The sequence below is a fragment of the Astatotilapia calliptera genome, chromosome 18 (genome assembly GCF_900246225.1).
Source record: "Astatotilapia calliptera chromosome 18, fAstCal1.2, whole genome shotgun sequence".
Lineage (NCBI taxonomy): Eukaryota > Metazoa > Chordata > Actinopteri > Cichliformes > Cichlidae > Astatotilapia > Astatotilapia calliptera.
In genome coordinates, this window is record NC_039319.1 from 29,143,573 (window position 1) to 29,156,867 (window position 13,295).

General features: G+C 42.8%; 1 protein-coding gene across 1 annotated transcript in view; it reads left to right on the top strand.

Moving 5' to 3' along the window:
- The first annotated feature begins 1,264 nt into the window (after positions 1-1,264).
- The window catches only part of zswim5 (zinc finger, SWIM-type containing 5), a 73,967-nt gene continuing 61,936 nt past the window's right edge, over positions 1,265-13,295 (top strand). Inside the window, exon 1 of the mRNA XM_026148527.1 lies at positions 1,265-2,377. Within this exon, the coding sequence (XP_026004312.1) occupies positions 1,849-2,377 (529 nt within the window). The 5' untranslated portion in view covers positions 1,265-1,848. The remainder of the gene's footprint in view (positions 2,378-13,295) is intronic.

The following is a 13,295-nucleotide window of genomic DNA, read 5'->3' on the forward strand; positions in this document are numbered from 1 at the left end:
AGGTATATGAGCAGCAGGCTCCATTGTGATGTGAAATGAGCATTAGCCAGAGTATTAGTTTAAACCCTTTGTGTCCTGCTGTGGGAGGCACACTCGCAACTGCATGCTGGACCCATTCAAATGAATGTGTATTTGCTGATCGGCGGTAATTGATATTTATGGGACACATAACACTGTGACTTTAATTAGCAAAATGGCAACTTTGTTATTCATGTGGAGAAGCTGAAATCGCTTTCTCCACTGGTGGAAAATGCTCACATCAAGGAGTGTGCTGTGGTTTGAAAAGAAAGAGTGAAGGAAGAGACTGAGCAGTTAATAGTCATGTATTTTCACAGTTATAAGAAACATCAAAGCCAAACTTCAGTGAGTATTACATGTATGTAAGTCATCCATATATATGACTTATTACTGTTGTTTTATTCTCTTCCTCCATGTGTGTATTTGCAGTCATTTGTATAATTACTGTCTGAAAGCAAGACAGCAGGTTTGGGACATGAGTCTAAGCTATTTTCTTGTCATTGTGCTGATTAATGATGCGCAGCATTCTCTACCTGTAATCAATCCTTCTCTCTCTCTCCCAGCTCTGTTGCCCTCTGTGCCAGCTAAGCTGGATCAAGTCACACAAACTTACCAGGAAAACGACAGGAAATCCAGAGTTTTGAGTTTTAAAATAAAAGACCAAAAGACACTGCATTTTCAAATTCAGAGGCAATGTCAGCATCGACTTCTTAACTGAGAATAGGACGAATATTTACCTCTGCAAGCCTTTATACATCCTAGGGGAGCTTTATCTGAGAGGAGAGAAATGAGAGGCAGCTAAGCAAAGTTTCTACAACTCTGGAATACATGCAGAGACAAAAGGGAATGAGGCGCAACTACCAACACATCAGTAGGATGGAATAAAATAACACCAGCAGTGGAGAGTTCAAAGACCTTGAAAGAACTACAGCTTAAAAAGTTTAAAAGAGGCCAGAGAAGCTGAGGAACTAGAAGCACCTAAATCAGGTATCATTACTGACTGTCAGACTGCTACCTCCAAAGCAATCTTCCAATTCTTAAGCATGTGGAAAATGTTTCTATGTTATGAATCAGAAAGAAATAATAAAAGCTTTAGAGGAAAGGCAGCTAGCTAAGTTAAATATTAATGATAAAAGGTATTTGGCTGTCATTGTTTAGTGGTTATATTACATCAGTAAATGTGTTATTTAACTTAGTTTTGATAATATACTATAATAACTGATATTAAGGGTAAGTTTATGACACCAGTCTTTGGAACTGATGTGTCAGAATAAGACCTAGATAATTAATACTTTAGATGAATGAATGGCATGTGTGCAACGAACTTTCAGGTCTTGACCTGATGTCACTTTGGGAAATCAGAATGACAAACATGAGTTAAGCTAAACAAAGCTGAATTTGCCAAAATTGCTTTTACAGCCGCTATCCGATGGATAGACAGATCCAGGCATCCCCTCATCCTTTGGGGCGTTTTAATCTAAATATGAGCTCATTGTGGTATTTTTCACCTGGAAAGTAGGCGTAAAAGACCTTGAGAAATGTCTCATTGATATCAGATCACAAGAGCCTAATTTTGATGGAAATTCACAGCATCAGGTCCGTGTTATGACTTAAATGGGCAGATTCTCTCGTTTGCGTACGTGTTTTATTTTGACAGCTGTGACCGGAAGCTCTGCCTGAAATACTTGCTAGTTTGACACGAGCCCCTATTTAGAGTGCTCTGGGAGCACAGAGAGCTTAGTGTGTGTATGTGTGTGTGAGAGTTGTTGGCTTCCTGCTGCTGCTCGGTGTCCGCACACCGTCCGTCTCGTTAGTGTTGATCGGCTCACCATGGCGGAAGGACGCAGAGAACAGTCGCCTCATCCTCTTCTTTCGGTACCACCGGCCAGCAAGCGACCCTGCCTTCGCCCAGCACCCCGAGGTCCCGGGCCGGGGCCCGGCCACGGCAGCGGGTTGCCCAGCTCCCGGTATCGTTCTCCCGAGTCTCTTCTGGACTGCGCTGCTAAAGCAGTAGCGGAAAAGTGGGCCTTCGAGAGAGTAGAGGAGCGCTTCGAAAGGATCCCGGAGCCCGTCCAGCGCCGCATCGTCTACTGGTCTTTCCCCCGCAACGAAAAGGAGATATGCATGTATTCGTCGTTTCAGTGCCGAGTCGCCGGGGAGGAAGGTCCGTCGGCGACTCCCGGTGGGGCTGGGGGTGCTGGTTCCGGAGCTACAACCGCCGGTGGCGGTGGAGGATCTGCCGCCGGTACAACAGCTACCGTTGGGGCAGCCGGGGCAGTGGGGACGGGAGACGGACTGCCTTTCCGTCGGGGTATCAGACTGCTAGAAACCGGTTGTGTGGAAAACGTTTTACAAGTCGGTAAGTGGAATATTTCTGTCTAACCGAAGCAAAAGCTGCCTGGCATAAACACACTGGACTGTTTTTTTTTCGAGTCTCCGCTGCGGCTGCTCTTGGACCTTTTACGGCGGATGATTGATGGAAGTTTTTGCTGCTGTCGCGGAAAGTATGCAAAGCGCCTCTTTTCAGCGCACATAAAACTACACAAACACTTCGTGTTTTTTTTAGTTCGTTTCAATCGTACTGAGGCATTTGTTGTCGAATTTAACGCTTTTTTGGTTTATGGGACCCAAATGAAAAAGGGAAGCGTAGGAAAAGGGGCGCTTGCTAGGTTAGCCGACCAGCTGCTGTTTAAAAATTAAAGGGCTTCCTATTGCGTTACTCTGTAGCTGTACCGCTGGCTACTGCCACTTTACCCAGCGTTGTTTAGCTTAAAGCTTCAACTTGCCTTTTTTCTTTTCAAAAGAAAAAAAAAGCGGAAGCCATGTCTTGGCAACTATGAGCACTTTTCTGCCTCGGCGAGGGTCAGCGTCGACGGCCGGAGGTGGCTGGAGTCGTGAGACAGGCGGAGGAGGAGGGCTTGACAGACGCGGATACAAAAGGACCCAACGTTATAGCGTCTGGGCTTTATCATTTCCCCCCCTCATTCCCTATTGCAGAAGTTTTTTTTCTTTTGTTTTTCCTACTCAACGCAACACTGGTTGAGGGTGGCTTAAATAAGGAACAAAGACGGTTATTGGGTCTCTTACTATGATTAATCCGGTGTTAATCCGGGGAAAAAATCCCCCGACTGCTTTTTGTTTATTTGCGGCTGCTGCTCGGACCGGACAAAGAGCTCCGACGCCACCAGCGTGGAATAATAAAAATCCACGTTGGGAGTATTTTTGTAGTTTCTCTAATTAAAGAGAACCTTAATAGCAGACGCAGTACGGCATTAATTTTCGTTATTACCGATGCCGTTTGCCCGCAGCCTCGCAGTCGCGCGCAACACAAAAGGTTTCCAGTTGAAATGATCGATAAGCGTCTCGCATTGCCAGCGCTGCAGAGAAGGCTGTTTCCAAACAAAGGGCCATTCCGCAAAGCATCCATCTCCACTCAGATTTTTCATAGGTTCTCGTGCACGGCCACGAATTTGAGCTCGAACATTGGCGAAATTGATCCGATGAAGCCGATGGATAATGTTGAAAAAAGTCGTTTATGGTAACTGCAAGGATTTTTCTTAGACCATATGGTGTGAGAGCCACTGAAGCTTGTCTGGGTTTCATGTTGCTCCAAGGTATGGGGGGGCGGTGAAAGCTACAAACTGTTTGGCTGCTTCTTTTCTTGCTGACTGCTGTATCTAATTGCATTTCATAAATGCTCATTGAACTAAATGAAATCTGAAGCTGGATGCAGTCTGCTTTGATAAGTTTCTTATTTTTTCTTCCAAAGAGAGTTGAGGACCCAGAGGCTGGTCTCACCTCAGGGATTCGAAGTGTGTGCTTTTGCAAAGATTGTCAGCAAACCGCAGTCTTGAGTTAAAGGTGTAAGTTCTGAGTGATGACCTATTTTATCACTTCCTGCCATTACAAACACAACCACTGAGGTGAAAGTCTGGGTAGAAGGGGGTGAAGGGGATCCTGTCAGGTCTACCGTCTGCAGCTACGGAGTACAATTACAGTAACTGTGAATTTTGTTGGTATAAACTTGAGTTTTGAAAGTTCAACAGTCAAAACAAAGAGTACATTCCCATAACACAACACCTTACTAAGTCTTACCTGGCTCCATGGCGAATCGTTTCCATCCTCCTCCTCCTCTTACCCAGCCTCCCCCTCCCAAGGTCAGTCAAGGCAGGCAGGCACATGGTTTTGTCTTTCTGTCAACAAAACACAAGACTGGGGCCAAATAGCTGCGTGACATCAAGATAAGACTCGGCTTGCTCGTCACTGTGTGGAGCATGGGAACCGGTAACTGTGGAAGTTTTTTTTTTTTTTTTTGCTGACTGACTGACTTAACAGGAGTACAATTGTCTTCGGGTTGTTTTTCACAGCTAGGTTTGGATAGGTTGGGCTGGCTCACACAGAATAGTTAAGGATCGCGTTGCACAGCCGCAAAAAATGTGCAAGTTTCAAGAGCTTGCTTTGGCCCGATGCGTGGCGTGTTTCTAAATGCCACTTATAGTGGTCATACTTGTTTTTTTGTTTTATAGGAAAGGGAGATGGACGTGGCTCATGTATTCTTTAATAGCAACTTGCTGGTGAGTGATTAGGAGCTGCGTGCTGACACATGCATGTTGATGTTGCATGGCTTGGAGGGGAAAAGGGGAGGAGGAAAGGTGTATTGGGGAATTGCAGTCTGGAACTGCTATTCAGTTTCTGAACCGCATGGTTTGCATATTAATGGTTTAGAACATACTCTGAGCTACTATTTGTACACCAAAACAAAGTAATTCAGTTGGGTGTTTTTTATGTGAAGGGTGAGACTGTGCTGCAGCCGTGCAGCCTCGTGTCTGCGTTTGACTTTTCTAGAGCTGAGTCAGCTGTTTGCCTGGGTCACCAGATTTGGGCTCTTTTATGGAAATTAAGTGCATTTAAAGTGCAATCGAGTTTTTCTTTTGGTTTGTTTTTGTTTTTTGAAGCACAGATGTGATGAGCCCACAAGCTAAACCATCACGAGATATGCAGTTTTATTTGTATTTATTGTTTTTGTTGTTGTTGTTCCTCACAGCTATTACAAGCACAGCAGGAGCTCCTATTCCTTTAATCTCCTGCTCATCTTTTGACTTTTTTGCCCCATGTTTCTCAGAATTGGTGCGCCTAGAGCAATCTCTCAAGTCGTTCTTGTGTTCTCAGGTAATAATTATTGGGACACAGCGCTGGGCAATATTCAGCGGACATGGTGTTTTGCTGCTCCCTTGCCTCTAGCTGCTGGGCTTTTATTGCTTTATCAGCTTGCGTAATGTAACGGCCCCTCGACTGATGAGCGCAATAATGAAATGAGAAGAGAAGGGGAGAAAAAAAGGATCTCTTCAGTTGAAAGTGATAACCTTTATTGCCAAAGACACCCATTGATTGATGCATTGACCATTTAGAAATGAAATGGCTGGTATTGTTCCTTAGTAGCCCCCCCCCCAAAAAAAGTACACTACAAGTGAAGGGCTTTTGTGGAAGAGCCTCTTTTAATAGTAATAGTGATGGATTGAAGGGACGTGAGCTCATCAACATCTCATTGGCACATGTGTTTATAATAATGTATTCCTTGCTCCAAGTCATAATTTCAATAATCAAAGCGAAGCATGCTTGTTTTTGTAACCCCCCCTTTCCTACACTGCAAAGTCGCCCTGAAGCCCCCATGCCACAGCCTTTATAAAGTCCTCAGAGAGCGGGAGGAAGGGATATAAGTGGAGGGAGGGGGAACGCGCGCGTGTGTGTGTGTGTGTGTGTTTGTGTGTGTGTGTGTGTGTGTGTGTGTGTGTGTGTGTTTGGGAGGGAGGGGGCTTCTTTAGCTTTGAGTCAAGCTTTGGGATTATTGGGTCATGCTTTGTTACCCAGCTGTAGAAAAACTCCTTGTTCACAGAAAGGGGGTGTTTGTGTGGTGTGTATGTGGAAGGGGGGTGCTTAGTAGTATGTGTGTGCACATCGCTGTCTCCGTGACGTTACATAAAACTGTAATGGGTCTCCGACGCCTTTTCAAGCACCGGTGACTCTGACAAAGCTCGGCAGCAAAGTTGAACAGGATTAAAGTGTAGAGACTGACAGCCAGTGGACTGAAAACCGTTATTGAAGAACCAAAAGTCGATACTTCACGGAAAAGTTGGCTCTGTTTTGTGTTCCTTTACTTGTTCTGTGGTCAGGAAGATGATATTTGTCCGTCACTGTTTAGGCAGTGACGGACACTCTCATTTTGCAGAGTGTGAGTGTCCTGCCAGTATTTCCACAGATGTCATTTCCTGGCAGAATGGCTGTGGGGTTCATTGTTGTAGAAGAGCTTGCGAGCCTCTGGTGTAAACCTGCTCTTGGATTTCTCAAGAACACGTTGCGATAAAAGACGGGGGTTGGTGAGCTCATCCTTCGCTTGCCTCATCTCCCATCTTTCTTCCAGATTCGAGTCTCAGGCCCCGAGTCCGCTGACACCTCTCGCTTTTCATCTCTCCTTCCACATCTCCATGAGCACTCTGTCTTTACTGTTCTTTTGTTTTTCATAAAACTCCGTGTGTTTTCCATTTATCAGGCTCTTTAATCTCTTTTGCAACCCCCCAATACACACACACACTTTTCTGCAAGTTTTGGGACAAGCTGGAAAGAGTCAGGTATGACTGAGTAAGAAAGAGGTCATACATTTGATTATGACGATGGCGATGATCTGGGTTTGTGACTCAGCGGTGTTTTTTTCTGCTGTGTCGGGATGTTGACTCATGTTTTGGCTAATCATGAGTAAACTTTAGACCCCAGTACGTGGAATGGTGTGGGATCTGCTAATAGTCCGTCCCAGTGATGATGACTCTATGTATATTTTCAGTGATTGTGTTCAAATCTAAAACTTCAAATGCTTGCTATAATGTCCTTCACATACTGCTTCCCAGCACTTTTGAGTCTTGTTCTGAGGACATTTCACATTTGTTTTATCCTGTTTTATGCACACTACTGGTTTGACGATTTTAAACTGTTATAAACTTGAAGTTGTTGCTGAAATTCTTTGTCTTATTGTCGCTTGAAAGGATGACTCATTCACCAGCCATATAGGCTTGTGGCATTCTTCCTGCTATGGAAGTTTAAATAAAGTTTTCTCTGCAGACTTTCCCACGGTTGTTTCACTTTTCTTTTCCTTTTCATTCCCACTTTCTGTCCTTTTCTGACCCAGTTTGATGGGATTTATGTCTGGCTATGGTGCTGGTCAGCCAGCATTTAAAGCCTTTAGTTAAACTGTTTTGGGTCATTATCTTGCTGCAACATGAAACCCTGACCAACCAGTCTGTCCTCATTTCTTCTTTTTTGCCCTTTTCTCACCCCTCTCATATCACAGAACATCACCAAAGAAGAAAAAGGGGTAGTACTGGTCAGTTGATTGTGGAAAGAATGAATGCAAAATTCCTACTCTTACTCTCGTTGTCTGCCATTTGGAATGAGAAAGACTTGCGATAAACATTGTCTAGGGCTCTAGTTTAACAAAAAACACAAACTTTCCCTTAACATTAGTAATGAGGGTTTCAATGGGAAGGGCATTTAAAAAGTGGAAAAAAAGTTGTCTAAATCTGATGTGGGTACTTCCACCATGGTGACCCCATTTAATTAACCAAAGGAAGGTTCAATGAAACTGCTAATGAAAACAAAACTGCATGAAAAAGGGAACTCATCAAATGATTAAAAAATAAATAAATACTGGACCCACAGGGGCTCAAACCCTCATCTCCCAGGCGAAAGTCTTTTTTTGTTTTTTAAATATCCCAAAGCTCTTATTTAAATGCTCATCATCCCTCTCATGTAAAGTGCTTTAGCCTGCACTGCAGTGGTGACTGTAGAAAAAGAAGGATTTTCTTTCGCGTCATATGCGTTTTGTTGTAGATTTATTTGACTGAGCCCAAACTTTAGCCAGTTGGCTATTTGCTACTCAATGCATTGGGGAAGAGCTAAAAATCAGACGGACAATATTTAATCAGTGTAATTAATTCCACGCCTGCCACACTTGAAAAGGGAAAATTGGTAAGACAAATCGTCCCCACACTCTTATTAGCTCTTGGAGAGACTCGTGAAAGATGAGGCCATTAGGAGGACTCTCTGTTGTTGTACTCATCAAAGGGCCAGCCACCTGTACGTGTGTGTGTGTCTGTGTGAGACAGAGAGAGCATGTCCTGATTACATAAAATCATTAATCAAAGCTTGTTGTTCTTTGAGAGCTTCCTCCACTATTTGTACATTACATTTAAGGCACGAAAGGAATGATGGAAGCAGAATAGAGGGAAGTATTAACCCACCCCTTCTTTTGTCTCACTGTTGTTGCCAAGTGCTCTACGCTTTTCACTTAAACAGCTGATCCAGTGCTACTTTTTTTTCTTGATTTAGCACATGGTTTTGAAATGTTAGTGTCAAGCCGTTCATGCTGTTCACATGCAATGTGTTGTCAAGGCACCACATGAAAACCAGCAAGAATGAGGAGAAAATGACTGGAAGTTAGAGCAGTTCTTTACGTGAGGGATTGTCTAACAATCCGGTTGTTCAGTGATGACGCGACGGATCCTACTTCCGGGTCTAAAGTAGTCTGCGTTTAATATGGCTTTTGTGTTGTTAACATGTTTAATGTTATGTATTTTCTTCTATTTGATCTCAAAAAGCTCCTAAAACAGTCGGTGATCCCTGTTGACCTCCCTCGGCTTTTATTACCACTAATCATTTATTTAAGCTCAGTTTTTAAAACCTTAGGCTGTAACTACAGCCCAGCCCATGCAGCAGTATATGAATGACTAACCTCGTATTGTGGATGGATTATCTCAGTTGTTCTCCTGGCTGAAGTTTGGTCCTTTTACAGCATCCTGCCATGCGATTACATTTGTTCCTGACCACCGAGAACACTCACGGTAACTTTTATCGAGTGGAAAAAAAGTTAGCTTGTTTATATTATGCTAACATAGCTGTGTCGCTAGCGGTCATGTAGCACATCATTATATACCAGCTAGCCAAACTTCAGTAACCCTGCAAACGTCACTGCTGTTTAGTTTTCTGTCTTGGAAGTGATAACAGAGCTGTACGTTTTAATTTGTTTCCAAAACCCCGCAGTCAGGACATGCTATATTGTATTTAGATAGAAGCTAGCGAGCTAACTCCCTGCTAACTTCTAACTCCGTTAAATGTCATAAATTCCGTTTTCATGGATGCCTGGATGTTAAACTCAATTTTTACACCTGGTAGAGCAGAACGCTGATCATTTTATTAAAGATGAAAGACTTTAGACAGTTTTTCAACTCTCAGTAATGCCATAGTGATCGTTTGATATATGGACCTGCAGCGGAGTTTAGACCCAGACACGGCTAGTGACGTCAGACTGAACAACCGGATAGCAATTATAGCACATGCAGCAATTAAAAAGATGTTGCAACTATTATACCTGCGTAAGGGTTCAACATGATCTCCATGGCTTTGTGTTGATTGTCAACAACTGTTAATGTGTACATGCATTCGTGCTCAGCCCTTACTAAAGATGTAGTGGATACCTGATTTACATCTGACACACAGGAAGGGTGCTCTTGCAGTCAGAGAAGACATTGAAAGCTCCTTGACATCTCAGTGTCCTTGCACTTGTGCTTGTTTTTTTGTTTTTGTTTTTTCTTCCTGTGGGGCAGGGCATGTTTCATGCGTTATACACAATTACTTAGTTTATTTTTTTTTTTGTGCAACATCATGAATTCTTTTGAGAAAACAGAGGGGTTGGCTGTGGTCTTGTGGTGGTGCTGGTTCCCAGTTTTGCTTTTATACATAAATTAAAAGCGTATTGCACAAACTAGTGTGTTTCAGACATGTGTGAGTCAAAAGTTTGCCCAGGAGACGTGTTTCTCTGTAAGGATCAGAGCAATGAACAGTTAATGGAAACACTTTAATGAGAGAATGGCTACAACCAGCTTTGTTACACTGTAACCAGAATAAATGGCCCTCACTTTAAACACAAAGAACCACTAAAAATGCCACTTGAACTTTTTTTGTTTTTTTAACTGTGATTTCTTACTTTGCTGTTTCCACTCAGGACATGTTTGCAGTAGGTAGCAAAAAAGGATGGCATTCTTTGCCGTTGGTATTGTTTGCTCTACTCTGTCCCTCAATAACGGCTCCTTTCTTACTTTTTTGTCACAGTACCAACATGTGTGTGTGTGTGTATGTGTGTGTGTGTGTGTGTGTTTGTGTAAAATAAAATGCAGTGCAAACACATTTTTACTGCTTCTGTCCTGTTCTCATGCTTCCCTATCCTGTGTGTTTTCCTCCTACCTAGCTTTTAGTGCTTTTACCTTAGATGGGTGTGCAATTATCAGCAGAGATCAATGGTGGCCTTGTCCTGTTTTTTTTTTTTTTTTTTAGCTCTTGAAGCTGACGGCTTGCTGTATTCAGTTATTGCACTGTTCCACACCTGTCCTTTATTGGCTTTTTGTATGTGCACAAGCGTATGTTTACTATGGTTGTTTGTGCACATTTGGCCTCTGTCCCCGTCTCTGAGAGAGGCTGAACTTGAAAAGGAAGATTAATGCTTGCAGGCTGGACTTATGTCTTAGTTTGGTTGTAATTGCCTAACAAATTTTGGGGAGAAAGGAGAAAAATGGGCTGACAGCGAGTAAAGGGTCATTTGAAATGCAAAGGAGACCCGAAATGAATGCAGTCCTACAAACAGGTTGTTACACTCTTGCAACAGAAACCCCCCCCCCCCCCAGTATAAGCTCATAACCTTCCCACATAAGATTAAGTTACACATTTCCATTAAAAGTACAAGTAATGCCTGTGGAGTGGAAATCCTGGATGTCTGAAGTGTGGAACAAATGCTTTGACAGGTAGCATTGTTTAAAGGGGGAATGAGATAAATCTCCTGAGTTTAGACCCGTCTGAAGAGGATGGGATTCCTTTTCGAGTTTTCTTTTTGGGATGCACACCAACCCAACAGAGTAATGTTACCCCAGATTAAAAGATGTTCTCATCATATTGACCTCAAACCCATTATCCTTCCTCCTGTCTTTAACTTTGTGGGAAACGGGCAGAATTCCTCTCTTCATCTCTGCCCTCCTATTGATTACTTGATGGTTGGATAGAAGTCAACCAAGCAGAACTCTCATTCAAGGTGCCCCCCCCCCCCCCCCCCCCCTTTTTGTTGCCTTCAAAGCTTAAAGGGATAGTTCAAACTATTTCACGAGTCAAAATGACTTTAGGTTGTGTCAGTGTGAGTTGTAGCGTAACAATATGAGTCATCGTTCTTCCAGTTGGCTTTAAAAACTGTTTTAATTGTCCACTGCAGCCACTTTTTGTTTCTCTTCGATACTGTTTTGGCTTTTTTTTTTGGTCATCTTTCTATACGTAGTGAACCACATGTTCAGCCATTGAGGGTTCGACCTATGCACACAGTTTTCTCCATTGGCTCTTTGGAAGTCTAAAGCAACTGCCTCTCCTTAGCTTCTCCATCAACGGAAGACCTACACTATGTGGAATTATGACTCCCATATTAGTCATGGCTTTGAGAATGCTGTGGTGATGACTAAGGAGGTTTATAATCATAAGAAAACAATGTGTTTGTATTAGCAAATTGGCCATAAATTGGTCTTCCCCCCATACTGTTGGTTTGGTTGTTGATAGAAAGACTGATGTGGTATAGTTTTCTATCATCATACTCCATATCATACATATGTGTAATCTGTTTGTAAGATCTGGGATCCTTTGAGCCAATTAAATTAGGGTTTGTTTGTTATTTTTGTGTGTTTTGTTTTTAACACTGACAGGTTTCTGTAGCTGTGGCCACTTCTGGGTTTGCACAGTCCACAATGCAAACTTGCACTGCACGTATATAAAATGCAACAGCTGGAAAGGAATCCCTTTTAAAGTAATATGATTTATGTTTTTGAGCTCCACATCTGTAGCGATCTGAGCACAGCGCTCTGCTGGCTTTGAGTGTGAAAGAAAATTCCTTCTTTCTGCTCCCATTACGCCTCACTTTGTGTTAGCCAGGACTGACTGTTTCTTGATCTCTATGCTAATGCTCCAATCTTTCTTTTCAACGCAGTGTATTTGGCCCTTTATTGTGCTGCCCGTCTCCACTTGGAATGGCCATTCGTAGATCATAGATTTCAGGCACAGATAATAATCGCCCTCTTTTTCGTTTTTTTCCCCACCCTCCTTTTGAATACACACAGCTGTGTATTGCAGCGAGTGCCTCTATCCTATGTGCATTTCCAGTCTCAGAGGCACTGAAAGCCCTTCACAACAGCGCTATAACTGCCAGCAAGACAGAAAGGGGCCCATAGGAGGCTGTTGTGAGACACAGCCATTAGAGTTGGATTATAAACTATTTCCATACACTTTCAGACTTTGATCTCGGGAAATGGAAGTCAACAAGCATGCCGGATATCTTTCTTCTTGCACCGCTTGGCGTTCTTGTGGCCTGCAGATGTCCTCCTCCTCACCATAGTTCTTTTCTGTTCCCTTCACATGAAAACATTTTCTGGCCTTCTGTTAACCGTTGATATGTAATTCATCAGTGCTGACCTCTTAACATGATTTGAGGCTTTGAAGACTGGTCATGGTTTTTCTTTTTCTTATTTCATCCTGCCATATGTGTCAACAAGGTTTTAAAAGGAAGCACTTAGTTCTAAAACTACAAATAATTGTATCACTCAGGGACCAAGCTGCCTATTATGGTGATTCAGACTGTCAGACTGCATTAGTAAATGGGCCTGGCTGACTCCCCCACCCCCCCACCCCCCACCCCCAGTGTGACCAGAACACCAAACTAGACTTATCCCCCCAAAAAATTGTCTTGCCCAATTGCAAGCTTTCCTTTGTAAAACTTTCTGCGTTGTCAAACGCAGCAAACTGAAACAAACTAACAGCAAACTGAGTACACAAAAGTAACAATGGCCAGTTGTGACACTGTCATAAATTAAAAATAACAAATGAATGTGTTTGTTTTAACGAGAAATCACAGGTAAATCTCAGTTAATAAAGAAATTATTATCTGAAGCAGCACAGTGGTGCTTGGAATAGCACTGCTACATCACAGATGATCATGGGTTTTAATTTTTTTTTTTCATTTATTTATGTAGAGTCTACATGTTCTGGCCCTGTGTGGGTCTACACAGGTGCTCTGGCTTCCTCCTACAGTCCAAAGCCATGCTTGTACTGACTGTAAATTGTCTATCGGTAAAAATGTGTGTTGTTGCTGTTTGTCTCTGTGTAGCCCATAGTTTATCCTCTCAAAATAAAAGGCTTTTATGGAAACGTGC